Raw genomic sequence first — 27,989 nt, 5'->3', positions numbered from 1 at the left:
CCCAGTATCGTGATTGGTTGTCGAATTTGAACCAATCGATGTCACCTCAGCGCAGTTTTCTACTCGAAGGTTGGTAATATGGCGAAGTAATGGCGTTTTCCGCCCAGCCGGACCATGGGCAAAACGATCGAACGCACAGGGATTTGTCCGGTATAGCCAAAGTTTCGAGAAGAGAGAAAACCAAGGTTTGTTCTGGCACGTTTTGGTGCCCATTTTGGAGCTTTCCGACCTCACTGAAGCAGTGTCTATGCAGTGTAATCGTAACCCTCTAAACTTTCTTGTGGAAGGCATCGGACGTTCATCTCAGCAGAAGAAATTTTTTTTTTGCCTATCCTAGAAGAAAATTATCCCTTTTATTTTGAGTTTAATTAATCTAGTATATCCGTAGACCTTCTTAAGGTTGATATAACTGTGTTTTTACTTGTAGTTTGTTCCAAATCCCGCGGCCAAACCTTTCGTGCCGAGTTCTAACTTCGACTCGACTGGCTCTAACAAGACCTGGTCTACAGCTCACAGGGGGCAGAGCTCGTTATTGCAGGTAAATAAAAAATCCCCGAGTCTAGTTAGTGACCTAACATAACGGCCCGTGTGTTTTTATAACCCCAAAGTAACAAAGGTAGCTTACTTTGACCAGTTATTGTACAAATACAAGCAATTTGCAGACCATACGTTTCCGCGAAGATCAAAGAGTTAACTCATATTTGAAAGAAGCTATGATTCGTTTAATATTTCTTAGCCAATAACTTGGGATATTAAAAAAACTTTTTTGCCGTTTTCCCATAATCTTTTATTCAAGATTAGTTTGCAATATCAAGTCGAAGTTTACATTATTATTTCTTCAAGCTTATTCCTGTTTATTTTAGACAACAAGCAAGTGAAAAAGTTACAAGATTTTTATTTCAGTTCCTTTTATTAATGACAAAAATTTTTTCATCCCACAAAAAATAGCACATAGTAAATATGGCACGAATAAGAAAAGTTAGATTTTCTTATTTGGAAATATTCAGCATAATTATCTAACTAACTGCTTTGAGATTTTTTTTGTAGTCATTCATTTTATATTTTTCTCAATGATATTGAGCTTATTTTCATGAAGGACGTAATTCTGCATATGTTTTGTTCTGTAAACTGGTAAACTACTGTTTGTTTAAAATAAAATTGGTTGAAGAAATTCTTTTTATTTTCCTTCTTAATACAAAAATTTGAAAGAGTTTGTATCCTATTTTTTTGTCTTTGAGTTTTCCTAAGCATTGTTAGTAAAATGAAATTTTTATGGTGTGATATTGTATTTCTGTTGGATATAAGCTTAATTCTTTTAGAGAGAATAAGAGAAAAATATCAAATGCCCTTGGCAGGATTCGAACCCACGTCTTCGGTATTCTAGTCCGATGTGTTAACCCCTACACTACAAGGACCAACCACGCTGATAACGCAGCCAGAATATGAAATGTAGGGTATTCGTGAGGATCCCAGAGCGATATTTTTTCTCTATAGATAAATTGAACACCGTAAATATGTACGCAAAGAATAGACGTGGGTTCGAATCCTGCCAAGGGCATTTGATATTTTTCTCTTATTCTCTCTACTCCATTATATACACACCGAACGCATAATTTATTACTACTATACTATGTCTATTCTTTGCGTACATATTTACGGTGTTCAATTTATCTATAGAGAAAAAATATCGCTCTGGGATCCTCACGAATACCCTACATTTCATATTCTGGCTGCGTTATCAGCGTGGTTGGTCCTTGTAGTGTAGGGGTTAACACATCGGACTAGAATACCGAAGACGTGGGTTCGAATCCTGCCAAGGGCATTTGATATTTTTCTCTTATTCTCTCTACTCCATTATATACACACCGAACGCATAATTTATTACTACTATACTATGTCTATTCTTTGCGTACATATTTACGGTGTTCAATTTATCTATAGAGAAAAAATATCGCTCTGGGATCCTCACGAATACCCTACATTTCATATTCTGGCTGCGTTATCAGCGTGGTTGGTCCTTGTAGTGTAGGGGTTAACACATCGGACTAGAATACCGAAGACGTGGGTTCGAATCCTGCCAAGGGCATTTGATATTTTTCTCTTATTCTCTCTACTCCATTATATACACACCGAACGCATAATTTATTACTACTTAATTCTTTTAGTTTAGTTTAGTTTTGTAAATTGGTGAAACAAAAAAAAAAAAATCATTTTAAAAACTGAAGTTAAAACCAAAGTTGGTATTAAAGTTTTTTTTTCTCCAGGAGTTTTCCTAAGCCTTTTTACTCACAATTTTTTTTTGTTTTGTATTTTTGATGAATATAGATAGATAAATTTCTTTTCATTGTTTCAATATATTAAATTTTTTTCTTTTTATTGTTCGATATTTGTTGTACTGAATGACTTGAAATGTTAAATCAGGTTATTGGGGGTTTGCTACCATGGAAACCATTTGGTTCAGCTGCTGATGGCTGGGTCACTTAAAAAAGATTGTGTGTTCAGTACACTTGTGTTTGACAATGATGACCTTTTCATTCTGGATTGGTTCATCAATATAGCACCATAGGTCATCCACTTTTATTGTTCAAAATCCATTCTATTTTATTTCATTTCATTATTGGTTTGCATACATAAATTCACTTAAAGATTCAAATTGTAGAATTATAACTCATTTTGTTGCAAATGCTATATTTTGCTGATGAACAAGATTAATTTTTTTCATTATGTTAAAATAATAGAGTGAGATTAGTTTATTTTGTTGATGCTTTAATTTTGTTACCATTCTGAGGAAAAATAATTTACTAACAAAAAATCCTAATCCATGTGAACTGAAACTGAATTTATTGTATATAGGATATTTATTTTAGGTGTTATTTGGGCCTGGTAATTAATAAAATATGTAAATTTTATCCGTGAATCAAACCCGAGACCTCTTGATGTTTTTTTCAAGAAGTATTTGCTTCATCCAATGAAAAAATGTTTTTCGATTATTTTATTATATGATCCCCATAGAGTAAGCATACAGTACAAATAAATGTAATCTGCATTCATAACAACAGCCTTTACGCTAACAGAAAACACTCACCAACACCATACTTAACTACAGTACATATACCAACACCTGGTACAATCTCAGTTATCTTCTAGTAAGCAAAACATTTAGGAGATTACTGTACATAGTTTTTGAAAATGAAGTTTTTTGTAAGCTTACTAATACGGGAATGCATTTAACATAGGGTGTTACACGTATTGTAAAGTTCTATGATAATAATTATTGTATTATAGCAGGCTGAAAATAAAGAGTAGAGAATAGGTCATATTTATATTGTCCTACTTCATTAATATACTAATAAAGTAGAATAATATTTAACAATTATTCACTGAAGGGAATAATATTGTTTTAGTATAATTTTAAACTTGAATATAACAGAAAAATTGAAATTCAGGATAAAAAACGATTTAGTATTACTTCTGATCTGGAAAACTTTGGAAAACCTCATAATCACTGATGCAGCGGTGATTTTCGTTTCAGAATCACCAGTCACTCGACCAATCACAGCTTAAAAATCTTTATATTCAAGCCTAAAATTATAAGTCATTGAACAATTATTGGATAAGCATGATATTATCACAAATTATCAAGATGGCCATGTTTTCTGCCGAAGCCATATGATGAGGCAGATGAAACGTTCAAGGCCGTTCATAATTTGCAATATCTCCAGATAACCAAATTCAATAATTGTTTTATTATACATTTTGTAACTTAAAGGTATAATAACACATGATATGCTCATGGTAATATTAAGCTTGGCATAGCAACAGTGCTCACGTCTCACATCTGGGGTCTCAGGTTAGATTCCTGGACTTTGGTGTGAGTAAAGTTTGTTGGGTCTTTTTCTTGATTCTAAGGTTAATTTCTCCGGGTTTTTCACCAGTTTTTCTCCCTCCACAAAACTTAATATGCTTATTTCTAAATTCATCGTGAGTTAGCTGTGCCCTGGCTTTGATTAACCAGAGGTTGTTTCAGGTATTAAATTTGAAGGTTTTTGAAGGTTATATTTGTTTATTTTTTCAGTTTCAAAATGGCACCAATAGATACAAGGACAGCAAGACATTAGGAAATGCACATCATGGCTTCAAAAATGGATCTTTACCAAATGGCATCACAGGAAACACACTTCTTCATTCTTGCACAAACAATAATGGAGTTCAGAAAGAAAAGCCTCTTCATTCAACACAATCTCAACCTGGAAAACACATTGCACTTCACCTTCTGTCAAAGGTTCTAGATGATGAAACTATCTTCAACTTCACTAGCATCGATGAATCTACTAATCTTCCTGGTGAAACCTTCTCTTCAGGCCCTGGATATCTGCCGCAATGTCAAAAGTGAGTTCAGTAAAAAATAGACCACTCCTTCCACTACTTATTACATATTTGATTTGATTAACAGTGTATTTATGTCGTTTCTATACATGTATACGGTTTTTTTAATGCACACTGAATGGTCATTTTGATACATATCTATTTTCAAGTCATAACATAATATTACACAAATAACATGAGATAAAATGTTACTGTATTTAAAAAAAAGAAATGAGGCCTTACCTGAATGATAAGGTTGGGTAATGGAACCCTAGTATCCTGGATGAGATATTGCACCTGCTTCTGCAAAATAATACCCTTATAATTACATTATTTCAGCAGGAAGTTAATATGTTACAAGTGCATTTGTTTGTACGAATAAAATACGTAGTACAGTTTTATTGTGCATATTTTAGAGTCAATATCAGTGAGATAAAGATGTCAATAAAAACCACATTAGTGAAGTGATACGATATATCACTTCACTGTAAACTGGAAACTGCAAATTTTGTCATTCTCTCGACTCTAAATGTGTAATAAACAAACATTATATGTTAAAAGCCTGATATCTTTTTTATTCACTCGTTTTCCATATCATATCGCTCACTCACTTGCAGACTTGCTCGTTTGCAATATGATATGGAAACTCATAAATAAAAACAATACCAAGCTCTTAACATGTGATAATCTCTATATTCTTTGTATTTTTATATGCATTATTATTATTATATGTACATGTGTTGGTTGCTGTACTGTAATGGAAATATAGGAGTTGAACTTTGGTACTTTCCCTTATTCGAAGCTTACTAAAAATTGAACTATAACCATAGCACTATAACTTATCTATGTTTCTATATCTTCATGTATTTCATAAGTGCTACGCGGTCCACATATTCTCATCTTTGCATTGGTAGTACAATTCTGAAGGTTGTGGGTTCGATTCCCAGCGAGGTCGGAAATTAATTTTTCCGAATTTAATTCCAAGGGCTTTTTGCCCAGAATAACCTCGCCCTAGCACTATAACTTATCTATATTATATCTATATCTTTATAAAAATTGAACTAATAAATTTGATTAAGGAAATGCTTTATAATACATTTTTTCCCTTTCAGTTTTGATGGCTCAGCACATTCCTGGCCTCTTACTTCTACAACCAACCAGCACCATTCTCAAACAGAAGCACCATCTGTCACTATTCCAAGCATTGCACCAAACATTGGCTCATTTCCACGACAAAACATTTGGTCACATGATTCCAATCATGGCGTAACACCTCCACTATCTCCTCTAGGCTCATCTCCTTCTAGCTACAATGAATTATCTGCCAATGATAGCTTCAGTCTTCAAAAGCCTGTAAGACCTAACTCTTTACCAGAGTATGAAAGATTCTCTCCTTTGGTAAATGGTTTCATTGATGATCAATCCCCCTATCCCTCTCCTACTGGCCAATCATACAGCTCTTCTAATGCCTCACCACACCAGTCATTTCTTCCAATTCAAGAGCATTTCTGTAATGGAAAGAGCCAGCAATCATGTGAATCTGGTTATGCTAGTAATTCAAACCAGGGCACACAAATGTCACCATCATCACTTCACTGCTATGTGGCATCATCACCAGAAATCCAGAGTTTTATTTTACCATTATCAGCACCTGGAAGCCAGTACAACAGTTCTCCCAGTCTGTCCCCCTCCTCCCCACCCTTGGGACAAATGAGATTGGATCGGAAGTACTTGAGCTCAGAAAGTGAACAAATGGTCAGTTCCTCAAGGTCAAAACAGCATTGTTTTAGAGAGAAATCCTATCAGTTGCAAAGCCCTTCACCCAAGGAGCGCAGAGAAAATGGATATGTATCATTCAGTCCTCTACAAAGAACTAAAAGTCCTTTCACAAGTGAGCTTCACCTGCGTCTAGATGAATGCTATGAGCAACTGCGATGTCTGGAAAAGGAAAGAAAGAAGGTATGGAATGTAAACATAATATTGTTCATTATGGACCATGGAAGTGGGAAACATGAATGAATGGGAATAGATTTAAAATAACATGGAATAACTAATCAAAGGGAATATCTTTTATAACTGTATAACAAATATCTTTCTTACAGCAGATTCAGGTTGAGCATTTAGCGGCTCCATTCCTCGCTATAATTGTGACAGTTTAATAATGATTTCGCACATTGTCATGCAGAATGCCTGAGGTTTCTAGGTGGCTGGGAACAGGTTCAGCTGATAAGAATTACTGTCGAGCAGGAAAAGTTATTCTTATTAGTCGAACATGTTCCCAGTTGCCTAGAAATGGCTCAGTGGCTTTCTGTATGATGACATGCATATGTAAACTGAACTGTAACAAGGATTGTGAGAAACAATCTTGTCCAACCTGAATCTCCAGTAAATTAATTCAATCTGCTGGCTTTTATTTTTGTGTGTGTGTCTCCCTGATTAGTTGGATGCTTGTGCCCGGCTAGAAGTATTTGAGACGTTTATTATTATTATTGTTGTTATTATCATTGTTATTATTATCATTATTATTGTTATTATTATTATTATCATTATTATTATTATTATTCATAAATATGTGATCAACAAAGAAATAATTATCAAGAGTATGACAAATGATTTGAAGCAACAGTGGATTAGGTCTACAGCAGGAATTAGCTGTTTTCGCTTGAATAAAAAGGAAACTGAAACACAGGATAAAAACGTTTGGAACTATGCTGACACTCTTAATGTTATTGTTTTTTAGTTTTTTTCTTTTTACTCTTATAATACACTCAACAAATTACTTGATTCTGATTGGACAAGAGGAGTACAATTAATTCCCAAATTGTACTCTGTAGAGTCCCAATTAAGTTTCTTAATTTTGTTGAGTGTATTATAAACAAAGACTTTCATCAGTGTAACTGAAAATGTTTGCACACATATGACAGTGTTAACGTTTTCTTGACACTACATTGACATTTTAATATGTAATGTTTCAGTCAAATGCTTTATATAGTTAATTTCATTGCCTAATCTACTCAAATATTTTGCATCTAACAGGCAGAAGCAGAGATCTCTCATCTGTGGTCAAGTCGTAGGCTTTCTAGTTCTGGGAACAGCAATAACTTGAGGCTTCAACCGAATCCTTCTCGTGTTGACAAGATGGTGATTGACCAGCTGCGAGAACATGCAAAGGTAAGAATAACAAACAACACTTTTTTGGTAGTCAGTTATAGCTCTATTATGTCTCTAATTAGAAAAAAATCTTGCCGATGGGATTTATAAGATCCATTAACTGGAGAAATTCCATAACTGTAATGAATTGATATTTTTCTATTGTTAACCATTTACAAGACAGTACAACACTCTTTATTTCCCCCAAATGTTACTTAGATATTAGACACCTCCACCTCGACAAATTTTCTACAAATTATCCAATAGTGTTTGAGTATTTAGACAATAGATTAGCAGCAAATTTTGAATTTAGATATTCTTCCGTCGTTGCGGTTGGTAAAACTAAATGATGAAGAAGAGCTTGTAATATATTTTCTTCGCAAATTAGTTATTTGTGTCACCAAACGTATAGAAAAATAGTAGAAGATAATATAGGTAAGTTGTAGTGCTTGGGAACGAGGTTATTCCGGGCGAAAGCCCTTGGAATTAAATTCGGAAAAATTAATTTCCGACCTCGCTGGGATTCGAACCCACGACCTTTCATTAGTGCCACGCGGTCCACATACTCTCATCTTTGTATAGAAAAATAGTAATGTACGACTTCAAATATGACAGGAAAGCAAATTAGAGACCGTATAAAACACAGTCTTTATGATTACAGTTTGTTTCTTCCAGACAAAGATATTATCAGGCTGACACTGTTAGATCTTATCACTGTGTTGCTATGCGACAGCACGTTCATATTCGACAACAAAGGTGCTGGCATTCCTCTAAGCCGTGTAAACCCATGGATATTTGTCCGATTTGTAGCAATTCTATTGTTCATATTCCTACTTTTGATTGGCTAATTTGTAGAAAATTTGTCAAGATGGTTGGAGTAGTCACACTGTAATCATAATTTAATCTCATCACAAAGAGTTTATTCATAATTATTTGATCATTGTTGCCTGATCTGTTTCAAGGTTGAGACCCTTGTGAGCAGAATAGAGCGCATAAGACACTCTCCCCTTCATCTTAGTATCAGTGAATGTGTAGACCAGTGGCAGGAGGCCATTAAAGAGCTACAGGCCAAGAGAAGAGAAGAAATAAGCAGTTGTAATGGTGGTAATGCAGGGCGTAGCAGGCTATGCTCTGCTTCAAGGTTCCTTGATGGTTCTGGTAAAGAATTAATTTGATTTAACAATACAAGTACCTTACACGTTTTTACACTATCGGGCTGATAAACCCACCTAATGTGTCCTTGAAGTCTCATATGAGACTTGGTAGCTCAGTGGTTAGAGCATGGCACAGGAATTGCCAGGCCACAGGTTCAAATCCTGTTCAAGACTTTTTCGGATTTTTTCAATTTTCAGCTGGATAAGTTGCTTCACATACTGTGAGGATCAGCTCAAGATTTGATACATTACAACCGCAGTACAAAAATACATTTCATATATATTCCCATACACCTTACACTTTTCATAATCATAGTCTTTTGATTTCATGAGTTAGGAATTAGAACAAGATTAATTGAAACTTTAGGGTATTGATTTGAGGGGAATCCCCAAAAACAAAAATGCCAAATGTTACAATCTTGGAGACACTTTGTTTTGAAATGATCCTGGTCAGAAAGGGGAGGGGGTAGTTCACAGACACCCAGTGACCCTTCCCAGGATCCACTACAGTAGTCTCGTATTTACTGTTTTTGTCATGGTATGAGAATAACCAGAACAATTAGGAATAAAACCCTTAAAATTGGAAGAAAAAATTCTTGGAAAATATTGAGTAAAAACCATGAAAGCCCATGTGCAAAAACAGTCATCTAAAAATGTATAATCATTACATTTCAGTGTTCTTATGCAATATATTTTTATTGAAATTTTGTCTTTAGATCTCCAAGGCTTGGTGACAGCTGTCAAAAACCTCTGTGTGCAGACGCGTGCCATCCGAACGACTGTATGGTGTGCGGTTCACCTTGTAACATGCGAAAGCATTCCAAGAACCAGTAGCTTTGCAGAAAGTGAGAGTAGTGCATCACCATCTGAAATGAATGTTCTAGAGGGCACAGGAGAGGTATCATGAAAGTGGTTTGATGAATAATGATGGCAAATTAAACAGTGGGAAGACAAATCCACAGTAAACTGGAATATGACTAATACAGTTAATGAACAATGTTATAATGCAACAGCAAGGATATAAGCCATACAGATGCCTATTTAGCTCTACAGATTTAGCAGGACTGAAAACACCATTGAAGGCCAATACATGCAGCACGATGATGAAGCAATTTGTTTAATCAGCCCAGGAATGAACTTAGCACTGTCAGGAACATGCATGCATATTCAAGAGTAGGCACGAGTGTACTGCAGCTACTACTGTGTGTAAAGTGTACCGGGAGTTTAAATTCACGGTATTGTAGTAATACCAATGCTTCATGGTCACTGTTAATCTGAAAAGAGCTGATTGTGGTGATGTAACATGGTTATCAAGGTTAATTCAGTATGTGTATTTGATGCTCCATGCACTGCGCATCATCAATGCACTAGAAACACAATTGTTTGACAAGGAGAAGGGACTATACAATGAACATAGTAAGGTTAAATAATCTGATCTGTCCTATTCACACTTTCATTTACAGTGTCCAACGAAGGCATTGCCTTTATTTATGATTATTTAATTTTAGAAATCATTTCAAAATTTGGTATCTTTTTGAGATTTTCCAAGTGTGATCAATATCAGTGATATTCTGGTGTCTGAAATCCTCCTACTCTTTTTTCCTGGTACAGGAATGGAGTTATGGAATATTACCCCTGGGTTCCTGAGGAAGGGTGTCTGACAGATACAGTAGTTAGAATATTGTTTTCTGAAAAAAAGGTAGGCATTGGTTAACTTAGATACTGGCAGAAATAATTTTTACATACCGTACCATAAATTGATAAATACAATAATATGCAGTCACAGCTAAGCAGAAAATTGTTTTTTGTTTGTTTTTGAAACAACTCCTCAGTCACAGAGATCAATTTTTCTTGAGCAAACACAACAATTTCAACACAAATCCACGTTTCATAATCTTTCTCCTTGGTATCAACAATAAATGAACGTTACAGTCAAACTAGTCTCCCCCACAGCCGCTTTCAGTGTCGTCACGCAATGTTTTCTCCCCTGAGTAGTTACTCGGGGGAGAAAGCGTTGCGTGACGACACTGAAAGCGGCTGAGGGGGAGACTACAGTCAAACATAATAATTTTCTATTTCTTGATATTGTTTACAAATTCATGGTCAGAAAGGGAATTAAATTTGCCTTGGAAAACTCCAAGGAAAGCTTTGTGCAGAGTTACTTGCATTTTTCAATTGTTTGAACGTAAATATACCTTTTTAGCTTGGGCACAATGTGTTTTCCTATTTCAGAACGTATCATTCCAATAGAAAAAGACATGAATATGGATGCCATTCAATCAAAGAATAGTCCCCTTTGCCACAAATCCTAGCGCCATCTTGAAAGGTAGTCAGGCCTTTGCATTGAAGCAAGACGAACAGTGAGCTTGCAATGAATATAGAGACCCTTTTTTAACACCTTGGACAATTATGTTTTTATCACAAGCTCACCTATCATTTCATGACTATTCTAAGGGCATCTTCATAGTAGGCTATTGAAAGTTTAGTCAAATCTAACTAGCGGTCTGTCATCAATGCTGCATTCTGATTGGATAAGCTACTAGTAGGTTATAAGCTATAGTCTACTAGTAGTGAAATGTGATGGCTTTTAAAGCCAAAAAAAAAAACCAAAATTAATAGTCCTCTCACCCTTATGCCCTATGAGTCAATGGCCCATTCAGCCTTCAGCCTCATGGGCTATTGACCTGTAGTCTATTCGGGCTAATGGCAAAATGTAAAATGCAGATGTGCATTTGAATGGGAATGATCATTGACAAACATATAAATTCCATTGTCGTGTCATGCATGGGAAAACTGTGCCAAATTAAGCGTATGAAGAATAGCTTTGATAAAGACTTGTTATTCCTAATGGTTTCCACCCTAATAATTATGAGCAAGTTTTTCTACTGTTGGTCCATCTGTTCGAACACGTAAACAACGAATGTGAAAAAGCTTCAAGCTGTCCAGAACTTTGCTGGCAGAATAGTTACCAAGACACGAAAGTTTGACTACATTACCCACCCCTGCCATGAAGGAACTGAGTTGGCTTCCTGTTAAGGAGCACTTATTATACTGTGACACCATTATGACTTACAAATGCATGAATGTGATGGCACCGTCTTATCTATGTAACAAATTTTGTGACCGTGCCACGATCCATGGCCGTCACACTCGTAATTGTGACCTACTTCAAATCTCTCTCTACACTACAACTTCTTGTCAAAGACATTCAAGTACAGAGCCATTAAGGTTTGGAACTCGTTGGATGAAAGAATGAAAGAACTGAAGTCGTTAAAGAAGTTTAAAAGCATTTTAAAAAGTGTTTCGTTCATTTTATATAATATTATTTACTGTAATAGGTTTTGAAAAGCCCTTTGTATGGAAAATCTAATAAAGTATGTATGTATTGAAAATCTTTTGCCTTTCCTTCTACCACTGCAACTAAAATTCAATACAAGGTTACTAGTAAGAAGTTTGAGTAAGTATTGTATTTATAGTACTTGCTAATAAATAAGGAAGGATGATATTGATATTTGAAGGATAATAAATAATTATTTGTATTGATATGGTATTGAAAAGAATAAAACGAGATAAAACATCATAGTTCAGGGAAAACATTGCCCTCTTGCATTTATTTTCAGTATGACTTCTCAGAAGATGCAACTTTGTCTTGGAAGTACAATCCTTGGTGTCTTAATGAACTTTAGATGACTTTAAGATTACACAAGTTTATGATATCAAGACAATTTTGTGCATGAACAGGAGTACAATATAAAGGGATTTTATCAAAGTTTGGAATTGAAGTCATCTGATTTAAGAAATACGACAGTAACTGTTATATCATCCCTCCACATGCGGCGATATTGTTCTGGTACAAGAAGCATCTGTGCTACAAAATGATGATCATTACCACCAATAGCATGTCTGATAAGGTGTGTTGCTGCATTCTTCTCTAGAATCTCGCCAATGTTTTTCTTACTTGAATCTAAGAACTGTCCAACTAATTCCACAGCTTGTTGACTGGACAGTGAATCCCAGAGGCCGTCTGAAGCAAGAATGATGAATTTGTCCTGTTTTTGTATCTGGTGCTTGGTAGTGACTGGTTTGGCTGTAAGATATGGAGGCGTTTTATACAAGTGGGGAGGAACAATTGGACCTCCATATATTTGAGTAAGAATGTGAGAGTGGGTAACTTGGTCCCACTTGTACTGAATATCACCAAAGGCACGTAATGGCTGCAGCTGTCCAAGAAGTCTCCCATTCTTAATCACTGTTCCTTCTTCACCTGGGTGTTCCTTAAGTAATCTCCTGTATTCTTTCTCATTTTTGCTATTCTGGTCTTCAGTAAGTTGTTGGGCAACCCATGATCCACTTTGTGCTTTACTTCCCAATACCACTCGGCAGTCACCTAAGGCAATAACAACAACAAAATGTTTAACCATTCTGTTAAGGGGTAGCAGGAGGCAGGTTGGTAGGAGGGTGCACAGTACATAGATAACACTCTCACTAACATTCTGACCCTCTTCCCATTCTTCCTTTCTCTTAGCCAGAGAGTGCATGCCTTCAAATAATAGTAATGAGAGATAAACGTGAGAGGGTGTGACTTGCCATACACTAAAACTGGAACTTTATATACATGGCATTTAAACTCTCAATATAGTAATGACAGATAAAAATGAGGGGGTTGGGGGAGAGGGGATACTCTTAACTCACCAGAATTTGCTAGATAGATACTGTCTCCTTCAACATAAGCAGAAACTGCACAAGCACCAGTTGCACCAATTACGAAAGAATCATCCAACATCTTAAGAGGAATCGCTTCTGCAGAAATATCGTCGTCCAACTGCGAATAAGCAAGGCTCAAGGATTCCTCTGCGGTTAACTTGTCATCACCATTCAATACGTCCTTCAGACTTTGGACTAGATACTTTGGCCCAGTATGAAAAATGTCTTGCTTTTTAGATAAAGTGTAATCAGTAGTAAGAGACGATGTCTCATTAGTATTTGAACTCGCTGAAGTACTTCCATTGCTATACAAACTGGCCAATAGTAAATCCTTGATAATTTTTTTCTCAAATCTCCCGAGTTCAGATTTTTCGAGCAAAGACAGTGCAATATAAAGTGGAAGGCGATTCTTCACAGCCTCTGCACACTGCCAGCCACCATGGCCATCAAACACACTAAAGAGAAAACCGTTATTCTTTATTATCCTGCATTCTGTGTTACGATCTTCCATGGGGTTATTTGAAGCCAAGTTGTTGGTATCGTAGTAATAAACCACCCCACTGTTCACATCCACACGTTTCTCATTTTTTCTGATAATCATGCTGGCTTCGCTGGGACTTAACGGTGGATTGTCAGGGCTCTTTCCTCCTTGGATAAAGTCATGTATTAGTTTTTTAAGAAGTCCTTTGACGCCATAAGATGAAGTGCCAGCTACTTCTTTGTCATCAGAGGCGTACAGTTGAAAAACCTGACTGAATCCCAACGTGTACAATGACCCTACAAAAGCAGCTGCTACACCAGCTACAGGCCACTTCCACCGGTTAAGAGCCCCGATTACTTCTCCACGATTCATGATGGCGAAAGGAGAATAAGATAGGTTCTTTGGCGATGGCATAAGCAATTATTTGCCGGCTACACGTGGAGGCAACGGTCATTCATGAAGATCAACCGGCCATCTTTCCCATCTGCTTTTTCTTGTCGCTTCATTTATTACATCATGTCACCCAATCGATACAATGTCGGATCAAAGGTCGGAATAGCGTCGGCACGAAACGTGACCTCGTGAATTCGTGAATAGTCGAGAGTAGCCGATCAGGTCACAGGAAGCCCAAGCAAAAGCAGTAGAAAGGAATAAGGGGCGATTTTTAAACCTTCAAAATTTAACAATTTAACAAAATTTCAAAACAACCTTTTGTCTGATTTGTCTGATCCAAGTCTCGGTCCGGTTAACTAACATATGTGGTTTTTGTATAAGGAGGAAGCTACCGAACCATGCAAAAAAAAATCAAATCAAGATACCTTATAAACCCAAGACCATAGATATGAGAGAGGCGAATGTACTACCACGAAGGATAAACAAAAAAAGATAAAGATAAAAACTTAGCCGAGAAACAGCATCAGAACAAAAACACAGGGAGCCCAGCAGCTAAGAACTCCAGCTGATATCTCTCACGCAATCGTTGTTGTCACGCAGCTATAGATCTTGGGGCCCTCTCAGTCATGGCTACCAGGACTGTGCAAGTATTTTCCCAGATACCTAACTTGACGAGAATACTAGCTAAGAAATGCTCAGAATTGAATTTTAAAGAAATCCCTGCCCCAGAAGGTTTTAACCAAGACGGTGAGTAGTAGTTGGGAATATATAACGCTATATAACAGTAAGTTTATGATATAATGGCGGCGAGGTTTACATTTTACACATTAGTTTATCTCCCGGGGTTTATCCTGAATCCAGATAATTTGCCTTTCATTTTTACGAAGACAGTACATTTTTACTGTAAGACAGCCTTCCTGAAGACGCTGAATTAGCAAGCTTGTAGCTTTACATAAAGCTTACCATGTATAAATAAAAAGATTTATTTCTTCATTTCAGTGGCAGATCCAGGGATTTAAGAAGGCAGGGGCGGATCCAGGGGAGGGGTGCAGGGGGTGCATCCGCCCCTGGAAGGGGGTGACTATAATCAAGGTTTTACCAGAAATGCAAGGAGGGGGGGGGGGGGGGGGGGGAGGGGCTAATAGCTAGCTGCCCCCTTCACCACTCATGGATTTAATCTCCCCTGCATTTATTTAGCCCACACCATTGAAAATGTATTTATATAGATCTGGGTTGCAATGCCTGATGGGTAGTGGATGCCTGTGTTCTGATTGGCTGTGTTTTCAAAGTACTGGATAAAACTTAACTCAACAAGGTTAATATCTTTGGGTAGTGATTGGGAGTGACCATAAAAGATATCCTGAATCTGTTGATACCATGGCAGTAAGCTCTAAAGATGAAATGTGTATGATCATGAGTGTGTATCAATTTGGCAGGAAAATGATACATTGCCCCCCCCCCCCCCCCCCCCATGACCTTCCCCCTCATTACCTCACTACTCAGTCACTACAACCCAGGGTAACATGCTGCATGCATGCATGATGTGGCATATCAATTTTTGCCCTGTTAATCTGGTCAAATAATGTAAATTGGCAATTGACTGTACTGTGTGACTGCATAATGCACTTTGTTGTCAAACCCACAGATAACCCTTGCTTACTAAAGATTCTCCAGTAGCTCAGTCATTAGAGCATCCAACTAGATCAATGTGGAGGGTCATTGTTTTGGATTCCATCTGAAAGTCCTTTGCAGTTATTTCCTATTATCTATTTAATTTTCTAATCAGACTCATACCATAATTTGGTGTTTTAGCTCTTTTGTTAAAGTTACAACGACCCAAAAACAAGCAAAAACTATGAGTTATGGAATCAGTCTATTTTCTTATTATTTTATTATATTCTAATCAAGCAGCAAAAAAGATGTAAACTTGTATTAAATAGTGTTTGTTTTACAGTAGCTGTGACCAAACTTCAAGAAGCAGGGATCTTAATCTGTGATCCTGTAATAGTCCCATATCTCAGTCAACTTTCAAACTTGAAGTGGCTTCAGCTGACATGGGCAGGCATTGACAGTGTTATAGCAAGCTTCAAGGACAAAGCCCCTCCACCTTACCTCATTACTCGTTTTGGTGGTGTCTTTGGGCAAGCTATGGCAGAATATGTTATAGGAGAGATTATTGCAAGGGAGAGAATTTCCAGAAAATTATGGAAAAGACAAGAAGAGCATAATTGGTATGTTAAAATTCTTCAAACCCTACAGTAGCTGACTAGTTAGACTTTATAGGAATAATTATTGATCATTTGTCTCTAGCTGAAAGGAAATCAGAAAAAAATCAGAGTCTCTGACAGGATCAAACCATAACGTTTCGGATACCAGTCAAAGGCTCATCCACAGAGCTACAGGAAAGACTCACAATGAGCGGTCATTTACTAGCTAGACTTTATTCCTTTACTGGGGTGTAGTGTTTTTTAATTTCAGATGCATGTATGTAATTCTCTTGAGAATAGGATTCTTTATTCAAGTTCCTTAATCCATATTTATCTGTCTTTACATGTGCCACCATTAAATATTAAACAAAGAAATAATACTCTACTTAGGGAATGACAATATTGTGATCTGGATTGGAAACATTTGGTGCCAAAACCAAACCAAATAACGTCTATTGGAATCGATGCTGTGGCATTTATCATACAATTCCTCACTTACTGGTTTCTAATCTTCCTTTTAGAAAGCCAAAATTCCTGTTAAGCATGTTATTCTTGTAAAATTCAATGTGTGATGTTACAAATTTTATTACGAAATTTAATGCCTTCAGTGTATTGATCAACAGGTTGAATGATGTCAAATACCGCAACTTATCAAAGTTGACTCTTGGTATTCTTGGATTTGGAGACATTGGAAAAGAGGTTGCAAAGTACTGTAAAGCCTTAGGGATGACTATTTGGGCAATGGGACGAACTCCGAGGACTGAATTACCACCCAATGTGGATAATTTTAGAACACAGTCTGGTTTGAAAGAAGTGTTGGAGTCTAGCGATTATATTTGTAACATTCTACCAAGTACTCCCACAACTAAAAACCTTTTATCTGGTGATGTACTTGAGGTCTGTAAGTGCCGTCAGTCAGTGTTCATAAATGTAGGTCGTGGAGATGTCATAAGTGAGGAAGGCCTTTTAAGAGCACTGAAGAATGGATGGATTGCAGGTGCCGTTTTAGATGTGTTTGAAGTAGAACCCCTACCCAAAAGCAGTGAACTGTGGGACATGCCTGGAGTCACTATTACACCACATTGTGCTGCAATTTCGTTTGCTGAGGAGGTAAGTACTTTTTTCTCATCAGCAATACATATGATGACATTCTAGCTCTCATGAGATATAAAAAATATGCATGCCAAATAGGTCCCAATACTGAGTCTTTTGGACACCAACATCAGAATTAAAAATCTAAAAAGAAAATCATTGATACTAATTGATATTCAATAGTCACAGCTAGCTTATGCAGAGGCTTGACAGAAAAAACATATTCTGCCTGACAGGATTTGAACCTGTGACCTTCTGGATATCAGTTGAATGCTCTAACCACTGAGCTACAGGGAGACTCATGTGATTATGGTCACTTAACTGGTTTAGAATGACAAACGGCCTGCGTCATGCTAGGCTCTAAATACTCACTTTCAGTTCAAACCATTCAACATATTAGTTGCTATTTGTTGCAGCATTTTATATCTCTTGGAAATAGAGAATAACATAAATATAATCAAGAATAAAATTTTTTACATATTTTTTTTGAAATATTTGCAGGTTGCTGAAGTATTTGCAAAAAATTACAAGTTGTTTGAGCAAGGAAAGCCATTAAATTATCTTGTTGATGTTAGTAGGGGCTATTAAACTGAATTAAATCAGAATCTCATACAAGAGGGTTGAAATATGTTACACTATACCCATGCTTCTTTTGATAATTTGTGGGAAAGGAAAATTAAGAGAGGATACTGACATGTGTAGAAAAAATAAAGAATAAAATTTTGATGATTGTCGGCAGAGTTGTAAACGTTTAGAGGCGTGACCATGTGTTTTTGGCCTAAAAACCCAGTTCAGTGACATCCTTGCAGGCAACAAATTATATTGATTTATTTTATGCTTCATAGTGCAGATCACACTCCACTTTTTCAAAAAATAAAGTTTTTCAAAATTTAAGGACAACCTTTTTTTTTCTTCAGTTCTAGTGATGAATAAAACTTTGCAAATGTATCAAAGCAATTACAAACAGAAAGAATAGTGTGATCTACTTTAATTTGATTACTGATCTTTAATTATTGATTTTTATCACAATGCCTGATTATTAATTATCAATATTTATATTGTGAATTACATTCACATAGTACATTTATATACATACGTAATTAGTTACATCACTGCACCCCAAACTAAACAATGACGTTATTAAAATATTAATGATAAAAAGGTAAATTATACACCGTGAAAAGATAAAAAAACTTTTTGACGTTTTGGACGCCAGTCCTTTGTCACCTTATTCACCTATTGGGCACTCTTAGTCCCAACAGGATATCTAATTTGATACCTAATTTGTTAGGGGTAAATACTGGAGCAAAATTTGAAGTCGTCAACAAGATTAGATGTTAAATAGAAATCCAAAACTTGTGGAAGTGTTTTTGGGAAAGTGCATAGCACAGTAAAGGTCTTTTCAAAAACAATCAGTGGAAAAGTCTTATGTGTATGGAAGGATCCTTATTTTGTGTCAACATGGACAATCTAGATAATTATTTTCCTTGGTTAATGCATGTATAACAAGGAAAGTTTGCAGAAAACATTGAACAACAAAAATAGTATGGCATTTCAACATCTTCCAATGTCATCATCAAGTACACTTGAATTTTTATTTTAAATATGCTATTTTTAACTGATTTTGTTGTTCAATATTTCATGTCCATGTTTGTCATTATTATGGAAGAAACAGAACACAAACTGGTATCTTTGCATTCTTGACGCAGTAGCTACATGTGGACCCAAGTTCTTCACCCTCTGTTTTGTCACCATGGTGGTTCATGACAATTATGTCTGCTTTTTCCTCTACAGAAAAGTCACATATTTTTTCAGCAACCTTGCCAGCATCTTCGAATGACAATGGAATTTTATTGGACTTGGAGGAGAACTAAAAGCAATAAAAAAGTAATGAATTGTTGGAATGAAAAATATTATTCATTGTGGAAATTGAATAAATAATACTTACCCATTTTCCCGGGGGGGGGGGGGGGGGGGGGGGGGGGGGGGAGGGGGGTACTCCTATATTTGCTATATGGGTATGTGCCGCCCTTAAGGGTATGGTTTTTCAGCTTTTGGGTCTGGGGTAGGGTATCATTTTTTGACATTTTGTCTGGGATAGGGTATCATTTTAGTCTGGGATAGGGTTAACAATTTGGTCATTTTTGTATGGTGAATAGGCTACCCTTTTTGACGGCTCAAAAACAATAAAAATGTTAGTAAAAATTGATTGCAATCTATTGACTAACCAGGTTTAGTCTGGGATAGGGTGTACAATTCTTAGTTTTAGTCTGGGGTAGGGTATGTAGAATCAATATTTTAGGTCTGGGATAGGGTCAGGGTTTTGAGGTCCTGGCGGCACACCTCAAAAATAAGGACCATAATGTTTCGACTGCAAGCTATCCGTCTGTGTCAGACGATAGTGTACTTAGACATAGTATGGTGTACATGGTGCATTAGTCTATAATATACTGTCGCCTGTTGAAGCCTAGCAGTCTGAGGTCAAAACATTGCAGCACTGTACTTCCTAAGAAAAGAGTATGATCTTTGGTATATCTTGGTGTAAGAACCTCACAACTGACATAACAATCTCTTTCCACACCACCCGTCACCTGTATCAATCACCTTGTTCTAAGTTTCACAATTTGTCCTGTCTGTCTAGTCAGGGGCAAATCCAGAAATTGAGAGAGTATGGCCGCAAAAATTTGGTGTTAGACAAATGTAGATGCTGACTTTGCAAAACAAAAGTAAAGAAGGTCTTGCGGCATGCTGGCAATGGCATTCTTAAAATTTATGGTTTGCAGAAATATTTTTGTATTGTATTCTGGGGATATTTGTTAAAGGAGAAAGTTGAAACAAAGCATCTAAATCTACAATTCACCCCACCCCCCCTCCCTAAACCCACCCTTGCTAGTAATCACTACATAAGTTTTAAAAAACATACACAGTTTTCTTTGCACTTTTTTTCATATCTTTGCAGCAATTCATCAGCTTCTTTTTCTTTGACATGTTGGTTATAGTTCCAGTCTTCAGCTACATCTTTTACAGCTACAAAATAATCAAATGAATAAGAAATTAATAAAATAAGCCATTTGAATTATAGGGTCATATACAACCACCAAAATTATTTGCCATATTTTAATTTACTTGCATAATAAATTGCAGGGAAAAATGGGGAAAAAATAGTTGTGACAGTAAAAAGTGGTTTGGTTAAAAACTGTATCAATAACTGGTGGCTAAAGTGACGCAAGAGGAAGCATACATTTTTATTACGTCCTATGGCTATAAAGTTTATTCCCATCTCACTAATATCCATTTATTTTACGAAAACAAATTTTAGGGAAGCACGAGTGGCGTAGCAGTGAGAGCACTTGCCTCTCATCAATGTGTTGTAGGTGATCATGAGTAGAGTTTCTAAGTTTACTCTCTTGTGCTTCGAGGGTTTTTTCTCCAGGTTCTCCGGTTTTCCTCCCTCCATGTAAAATCAACTCCTAAATTCCAAATTCGATCCTGGAAGGAGGGCCACAGGTTTGTTATAGCCGCTGGCTATTAAGTGGTACCCTCCTAAAAAGGAAGTTTTTTTAAGAAAAGGATGTGGTTTTTTTAAAATCCTGGCTGATCTTTACTTACCTGGCCATGTTAAACTAGCATCATACATTTCTGGTAGAATGTAAACGTTAAGAAAAATAGCAGTATCTCCTTCATGATAAAGATGGGTGCAGTACCCTAGCAATGCAAAACAATTGCTTCATTTACTAAGGTTTTGATTGAGCTATGTGCTGACTGAGACAACAGTCATGGCAGGTAAAATTGGTAATTTGTGTTTATGATATTTGTAATTCCTCTTTTTTTGATGCTATATATACTTTACTAATCCACTATGGAGGGCAATTACAAGTAGAAAGCATAAGCTAATACTTTAATCGCCCTATACTTTTATTACCTAAAATAACATAATTTCCCTTATTTGTATTACAATATGTATTTGAATATTATATCCTGTAAATATATAACTGTATATAAAAAAGTCTAATAAACAAGTTGAAGTTGAAGTTGAAGTAATACACTGCCGTCAATCAAACAAATCATTCTTATGTACCATTTCACATTTCACAGTTCCCATATAGTCATGACTGTTTCTCAATCAGCTAATGGCAATGAAAATAGTGCTAATTTATAATAATCATTCAATAGCTAGTGTATTATATTACGAGATTTTAAGATAAGATCTTCTGGTACATGTGGTACAGTTCCTGTTTGTATGAGAATCTGCATTTATTTGGGTTGGGTAGGGGGCCATATATTTGGAGGGGGGAGTGATGTATGGTTCTTAGTAAAACGCTCGACTATGCCTCTGAGGTAGTAGTGACAGAAAAATTGGAAGACCAAAGGCTTCAGTTGTGACACATATAGCTCGTTGAATTCAATCAAACGTTGATGAAGTGACTTTATCAGACGTATGGTAAAAATGCCCCTGAGACATACATTTATCAACGTTCTGCTATTAAGAATCCTGCATTCTGAGGATAGTAAGGTTACTAAACGATAGAATATAGGGGATTTTAAACGTCTATATGTTTAACGGGGCTCCTTTTGATAGCAGAGGCATTTTGCCACTGACTGGATTACCTTGTTGTTATTTTTATTTAAGTTTAAATTTAGGTCAGATCATCAGCTCCGAGCTCCTCCTTCACCCCTCCCAACTTCATAATTTGTTATTCTAAACTCACACTTGCTTTGAAAATTAAAACAATTTAACAACGAGGCCCTTATTTTGGAATTACTTACATTCAAAAGCTTTTCTACTCTGATCAGAGCCGTCAACAGGAAGCAACACATTGCGTGATGCAGCCGCCATCTTGGTTACTGATGCACACCACAGGTAGCCCAAGCTCTCAATAATCAATGACTAAAAAAAGATATAACTAGCTAAAAACTAGTGTGAGCTGCGTCGGTGTTTCTAATGAAACAGTAATGATGAAAAGGTAAACTATACACCGTGAAAAGATGAAAAAACTTACTGACGTTTCGGACGCTAGTCCTTCGTCGGAGTTTTTACTCCGACGAAGGACTAGCGTCCGAAACGTCAGTAAGTTTTTTCATCTTTTCACGGTGTATAGTTTACCTTTTCATCATGACTAAAAAAAGAATGAAGTCAAGCCTGACACCGCTGCAAAACGCAATGCGCATGCGCTAAAATATTATTTGTTTTGTAAACGAACCTTGCTGCCATAGCGCGAAATTCAAAAAGCCGAAGCGAATAAAGCAAAGCCGATCGAGAAATTCTCAGAGTAGCTAGAGTGTCATATTTACAATAACATACTTTTTGCACCACATAGTTTTACGTTTGCACCAAAGGAGAAAATGAAGGGTAAAGTGGGTCGCGTGCCGTCGAGTACTGCTATCGCTACTATCGTGTTGTTGTTTTTACGAGTGGTAGTCTTAATGCATGGTTCAAACAAGACTGGTATATGCATGAGGGCTGAAAAAACAAGAACAGGAAGGGCTTGCCAAGGCAGACTGTACACGGTGAATTCGGAGATAAGTAGAGTAAAACTGTTGCCGATAAATTCCCGGCTTTGTCGGTACCATTGGGATGTCGCACGGAGGGAAAACCTACGATGTGCTTGTCCAAAACAAGACTATTTCAAGCACTCAAGACTAAATGCGAACAAAATACCACAAAGATTTTACGCTGTATTTGGTCGTTGGTGCAATTTATGCAAACAAACAGCAGACGAAGACTTTAAAAACCACCAGCTATACGCATCGGCAGCGCGAGCAAAAGAAGTATAAAGTAAAACAAAACAACTCTACTCTTTCTCATTCTTTGAAGCTTTTGGAATTGAATTGCAGTCTCTCTCTTTAACATTTTTGTCAGTTTGTAGCAGCAGACACATGTGTAAAGTTTTTGTTTACCTTTTCCCTAAGGAAAACTGTAGCTTTGGTATTTTTGTTATCGTTTAAAATTCTAATTTCTCCTGAACGTTTCGGTTCTTTGTTTACAGTCAAAGGTCAAGGTGAAAGTTTTTCATAAAGTGCATGTTTCTGATTTGCTTAGCATTTTTCCACCTTCTAAAATAAGTACGAACGTCAAGCAGTAATTAATCCTAAATGGAAAATGTTTTATATTAATTTTTTGTTATAATAAGGGACATGAACGAAAATAAACGTCTTGTTTCTTAGTGTGACAAAGAAAACGAAGACCAAGCAGGGAAAACCTCCGAAGTATTATCAAGTCCACTTCAGGTGGTGACTCCTAAACATGTTTTGAAAGCGTTTCTCCTTTTTTTATTACTATTTTTTTCATAAAAGGGAAAACTCATTGCTGGGCTAACAATTTTCAAGTTTTTCATTTTCAGGAATTTATGATTGACCTATCTTTACAGATATGGCAGTTTACTGGATCGCCCATTTTACACCTCCATGAAAACTTGGTGGACTGCAGTTCATCTTCAGTTATTGACACTACCTCACCTAAAACAGAGAAGCTCAAAGAAACCAAAAACCAACTTTCGAACCTTTTTACAAGACTCAATGTTCTATTAGAAATATGTGGAATTGAACTTCAGCACCAACAACTTGATAAAGTTAAAACTTCAAGAGGAAAAGTAGTGATTGACAGAGACACCTGGGAAAAAATGAATGATGCACTGGAAAAAGAAAACACTGTTGGTAATTTTTAATTTTTTGTTTTCATATATCTATTATAATAAACTTAACCACCTTGAATGGTTAATTTATTTTGAAAAACCACTCTTTTTGCACTATAATTTAAACAATGGGATCAGTAGATACAAAATGTATAAGCAATTTCATAAATATTCAAAGCTTAAAAACTTAAATGAATACTAAATTTGTTACCTACCATGTTACTATAACCTTGCTCTGATTTAATTCAATTTTATTTTTAAATACAGACAGCTCATTTGATGATCTAGTGCAACGCTTTCAACTTGCATTGTACCACCACTACACAGCCAACAATGATTCCCCGCTCTACAGTCCACAGTCGATGAGAGAATTTACAAAAAGTCATGTACCTGGGTTGTATGATCTGGTCTTAAAATCTATATCCAGGGAAGATGCCCGCCTCAGTGAGGAATATACTGCTGTCCAAGAACAAAGAACTGTTGTTTTGTTGCACACACTTGCCTATTTCAGGTAGAGGTTTCATAATATCATATGATAAGCTGTGTGACTGAGGAATGGTGCTTTAAGCTAGATATCTGTGATATGTATCTAAGGATAATAATACTTTCCCTTTTTTGGAATTTAATTTTAATTATTACTTCAGCAACACTGTTTCTTTTGTTTCTGAATCAATAGATCACAAAAAACTTGCTCACTCCAGAAAGATGAAGGCCTTTTTCTCCAAGAGCATGGAGCCTCACGTTCTGCCATAAATGCTGGAAGGGTCCTTGGCTTTAGCACCAGTCCAAGGAATGTTGATCAACAAAAGCAGCAGCTAATCCACACCTACCCAGGAGCAACAACATATAATGGCTGCTATCAAGGTACTTTTTTTCTGAAAAATAATTAAAAAAGGAAAAAAACAAAAACAAAATAAAACAACAACAAAAAAAAAACATATAGAAGTGTGCAGTGGAATCCCTAATATCTTGAACTGCTAAGGGAAAGGAAAAGGTGATGCTCATTTAATCAAGCATCAAGTGCAAGTCAGCTTTATTTGAATATTATATATTTTTTGTCTTGTCTAACAGGGACAATTTCTCATGGTGAATCTTCTAGATGATTTCCATAACATTTTAACCATCAGGCTTCCATCAGAGCTTAAGCTATCTGTTGCCACACATATGGCAAGCAGCCTATTGGACATCCATGAAAATATACCAGCTGTACACCTACCTTTAAAAAGAGGAAGCCAATACAGCAGTATCCAAGTAAAAGTGTCTGGAACAGAAAAAAAATTGCCGGGGAGGCATAATTGTAGTAAATATAAAGGAATTGCTCAATGCCTTTAATAAAGATAGACACCAAACATTTCTTGCAAGAATGCCATCAGGACTTTCAATCAGTCCTAAAAACATGCAGCCAGCAGCAAATAAGAGAATTAAGGTAAAATATATAGCATAAATTAGAATAATATAGACATTCGTCATCAGCCATTTTTAATTCACAGTAATATTTTCCATTTTACTAGGGTATATTCTGAGCTTTCATATAGTGAACTGTCCACTCTGAGTACGACAATACTTATAGATGAGTTTGAACAATCTCTGAAAAGTATGGAGGACTATGAAGCAGCCATTCATCATTATATTTGGTCAATGCCCTCATCTTCATAACTACCTTCAGCAATATGTACTGCCGGCTCCTGGAGACTGGCCAACATGGTTCTATCAAAAGAAGCTGATAGCTCGATCGAATAATCCAAGTATTCTTTCAATAATCCCAGAGCAAGGCCCATTTCATGTCTTTCTTAATCTTCAAGAAGACATAATCAAGATGTATCACTTCATGTTGGGAAATGTATACCACAAGATATTTGGATCAGTTTTACCAAACAAGCCCAAACCTTTTCGCATCAATATTTTAATCAATGCTGTCTTTCTGGGATGGTTAAAAATTAGATCAAAACTACTTCAGAAATTCAAACTTTGCAAAGATATTGAATATTCTTGTCTACTTCATATACTTGAAGAAGTTATTCCACTTAGTGTATTCCATTATTCCTTAATTTTTAGGTCAGGAGATCTTGAAGAATACACTGAGACAATGATGCGGCTAATGGTTTTGTTCATAATCTGGAGAAGAAAACATTACAATCGATCAACAATATCAATGCTAAGTGATTTATGGTACCGTAAAAAATATTTTTCAACTTACTACAAGATGAAACAACTTTGGATGACTCTTATTACTGAAAAAAAGGTTGAGATATGGCACAGTATGCTGAGAGACCGAGTACAGGTATACGATGATGCAAAGCAAATAAGATCAAAAGCAACAGCAATGACAGCTTCAAAGTCGGAACAGAACTTCCAAAACAGTTTTGTGAAACCTTATAAAAGAGGGTGTTCTGAAAAAGATATGAGTATTGTTGCTGGAAAATCTGCAGAGGTTCTCCTTTCAACTATTAAGTCAGTTGGAAAAAACTTGGGTAAATCAAAACAGGTATGTTTACCTATTAATGAGTTTAAAACATTTTTAACCCCTATATATATATAGTAAGTTATAAATATAAATTTAAAAAATTGAGACTTGAGAATCTTAACTATCAAAACGTATTGGTTTCAGGTGCAGCAAAATCAAAATAGCAGTGGCAAAACAAATGACAAGAAATACATGTACCATCTTCATACCTTTGATTCAACTGTTGACGCAAAGGCTCTCCCATTTGCTTACACTCACTGCAAGTCTGCCCAAGCAACATTCCCAGATGCAACCAAAGTCTGTGACTATATTGAATGCAATGTTACTGACTCAACAGCTGATGCTGTAAGACTTCCATGTTTCCACACCATCCACAGAACATGTCTCAACTTGGTTGCAAATAAATGTCCCATCTGCACTAAAAATCTTGATGTTACAATAAATAAATTAGCAACTTCCTTTAATGAAAGCCACCTTAAACCAACATCCAGTTCAAACACAACTTCCAAAGACCATTCAGATGATGATGATTTTGGTGATGGCAGTGATGACGATAGTATTCACATCAACCAAACAGTAGATCCTGATACTATTCTTCAAGAGCTTGGGAATCCTACATTGACCAAGAATTAGACACCTTTACAGTTTTGCAACCACAAATTAATGTCAGTGCAAGCTCCCAGCAAACATCCCAGTCTGTGCATCATCCAGTTGCAGTTAATATTCAGATTGCTAAATCATCGCTTGGTACCTCCAAATTCTGGTTTTTACCACCACAGCTGTCTCAAGCAACTCTGTTTGGAAGGAATGGTTCTAATGCCTGTACTTTCATCTCCTTGTTAATGGCAAAGGAATACACTAGCTCACTACATTATGCTATTCGCCAATTGACTTGTAATTCCGATCTGAATCAAACATGGTTATCATTGTTGTTGTCTGCCATTGCTCGAGGGAACCAGGTATATGACAATGTAACGCAATCCCTAGGCAATCCATTCTTCAGTGTAGCTGAAGCAAATCACCATCTAACAGCTGTAATTGCCCCTGTCACTGTGACATTGGAGGAATCCTTGGATCTTTCTATTACTTTCTGTGGATCCTCAAGTACCTCAAGAGTTCCCTTGCCTTACTATCTACAACGGCTAGTTAGAGAACGAAACTTGGCATCGTTGATCATAGCGAACGGGATGACCGTGTGTTTCGTTGGTCAAAACAACAACGTGTATTTTTTGGACAGTCATCCACACTATTATGGGCAAGTATTTGGAGCCATGGTTGGAATGGCACAAGTGGATAAACTCGAAGAATTACTCATCAACATCAAGCAGCCAATTTGTCCCAACTTAA

At 36.4% G+C, this 27,989-nt stretch overlaps 4 protein-coding genes, 1 non-coding gene and 1 pseudogene across 6 annotated transcripts; 4 read left to right on the top strand and 2 right to left on the bottom strand.

Annotated features, from left to right (window-relative positions):
• Positions 1–65: 65 nt before the first annotated feature.
• On the top strand, positions 66–10,826 carry LOC116290508 (uncharacterized). The gene is made up of 7 exons (XM_031697550.2): positions 66–185; positions 428–538; positions 4,076–4,389; positions 5,478–6,324; positions 7,402–7,536; positions 8,478–8,673; positions 9,386–10,826. Exons 1-7 carry the CDS (start codon positions 90–92, stop codon positions 9,574–9,576), a joined length of 1,890 nt encoding a protein of 629 aa, XP_031553410.2. The 5' UTR covers positions 66–89; the 3' UTR covers positions 9,577–10,826.
• Trnas-gga (transfer RNA serine (anticodon GGA)) lies at positions 8,772–8,843 on the top strand. Its single transcript has one exon. It is a non-coding gene; the product is annotated as a tRNA-Ser (tRNA).
• Positions 10,827–12,249: 1,423 nt separating the features above from the next.
• Positions 12,250–14,353, bottom strand: LOC116290506 (pyruvate dehydrogenase [acetyl-transferring]-phosphatase 2, mitochondrial). Its single transcript, XM_089037231.1, has 2 exons — positions 13,362–14,353; positions 12,250–13,056 (listed from the first exon to the last, which is right to left on the bottom strand). The coding sequence occupies exons 1-2, from the start codon at positions 14,266–14,268 to the stop codon at positions 12,434–12,436; spliced, it is 1,530 nt and encodes a 509-aa protein (XP_088893357.1). The 5' UTR covers positions 14,269–14,353; the 3' UTR covers positions 12,250–12,433.
• A 506-nt stretch (positions 14,354–14,859) lies between these two features.
• Positions 14,860–18,282, top strand: LOC148907113 (uncharacterized). 2 transcript variants are annotated; one of them, XM_089037141.1, is made up of 4 exons: positions 14,860–14,994; positions 16,205–16,478; positions 17,078–17,564; positions 18,048–18,282. In XM_089037141.1, exons 1-4 carry the CDS (start codon positions 14,874–14,876, stop codon positions 18,132–18,134), a joined length of 969 nt encoding a protein of 322 aa, XP_088893267.1. In that variant the 5' UTR covers positions 14,860–14,873; the 3' UTR covers positions 18,135–18,282. The 2 variants fall into 2 exon arrangements, with proteins under 2 accessions (XP_088893267.1, XP_088893266.1); XM_089037140.1 differs by having other exon boundaries at positions 16,202–16,478.
• A 237-nt stretch (positions 18,283–18,519) lies between these two features.
• On the bottom strand, positions 18,520–22,445 carry LOC116300486 (uncharacterized). The gene is made up of 4 exons (XM_031709363.2): positions 22,314–22,445; positions 21,156–21,251; positions 20,470–20,573; positions 18,520–19,416 (listed from the first exon to the last, which is right to left on the bottom strand). The coding sequence occupies exons 1-4, from the start codon at positions 22,381–22,383 to the stop codon at positions 19,207–19,209; spliced, it is 480 nt and encodes a 159-aa protein (XP_031565223.2). The 5' UTR covers positions 22,384–22,445; the 3' UTR covers positions 18,520–19,206.
• A 444-nt stretch (positions 22,446–22,889) lies between these two features.
• LOC148907112 (uncharacterized) lies at positions 22,890–27,275 on the top strand (annotated as a pseudogene).
• The last annotated feature ends 714 nt before the right edge of the window (positions 27,276–27,989 follow it).

This window comes from Actinia tenebrosa, unplaced genomic scaffold, assembly GCF_029948245.1.
Source record: "Actinia tenebrosa isolate PJP-AT-01 unplaced genomic scaffold, QUT_ActTen_1.0 PGA_scaffold4__44_contigs__length_22323623, whole genome shotgun sequence".
In the NCBI taxonomy this organism is placed as follows: Eukaryota; Metazoa; Cnidaria; class Anthozoa; order Actiniaria; family Actiniidae; genus Actinia; species Actinia tenebrosa.
The sequence above is the reverse complement of the archived record's forward strand: the minus strand, read 5'-3'. Positions and strand labels throughout refer to the sequence as shown.

Coding starts and splice junctions, on each gene's coding strand:
- LOC116290508 (XM_031697550.2), top strand. CDS start 90: ATGGCGTTTTCCGCCCAGCCGGACCATGGGCAAAACGATCGAACGCAC. Junction 6,325..7,401: donor TGGAAAAGGAAAGAAAGAAG/GTATGGAATGTA, acceptor TGCATCTAACAG/GCAGAAGCAGAGATCTCTCA. Junction 8,674..9,385: donor AAGGTTCCTTGATGGTTCTG/GTAAAGAATTAA, acceptor TTTTGTCTTTAG/ATCTCCAAGGCTTGGTGACA.
- LOC116290506 (XM_089037231.1), bottom strand. CDS start 14,268: ATGCCATCGCCAAAGAACCTATCTTATTCTCCTTTCGCCATCATGAAT. Junction 13,057..13,361: donor TATCTATCTAGCAAATTCTG/GTGAGTTAAGAG, acceptor TTATTGCCTTAG/GTGACTGCCGAGTGGTATTG.
- LOC148907113 (XM_089037140.1), top strand. CDS start 14,874: ATGGCTACCAGGACTGTGCAAGTATTTTCCCAGATACCTAACTTGACG. Junction 14,995..16,201: donor AGAAGGTTTTAACCAAGACG/GTGAGTAGTAGT, acceptor TTTGTTTTACAG/TAGCTGTGACCAAACTTCAA. Junction 17,565..18,047: donor CAATTTCGTTTGCTGAGGAG/GTAAGTACTTTT, acceptor AAATATTTGCAG/GTTGCTGAAGTATTTGCAAA.
- LOC116300486 (XM_031709363.2), bottom strand. CDS start 22,383: ATGGCGGCTGCATCACGCAATGTGTTGCTTCCTGTTGACGGCTCTGAT. Junction 21,252..22,313: donor GAGTAGAAAAGCTTTTGAAT/GTAAGTAATTCC, acceptor TTGCATTGCTAG/GGTACTGCACCCATCTTTAT. Junction 19,417..20,469: donor AAAAGTGCAAAGAAAACTGT/GTATGTTTTTTA, acceptor TATTGCTTTTAG/TTCTCCTCCAAGTCCAATAA.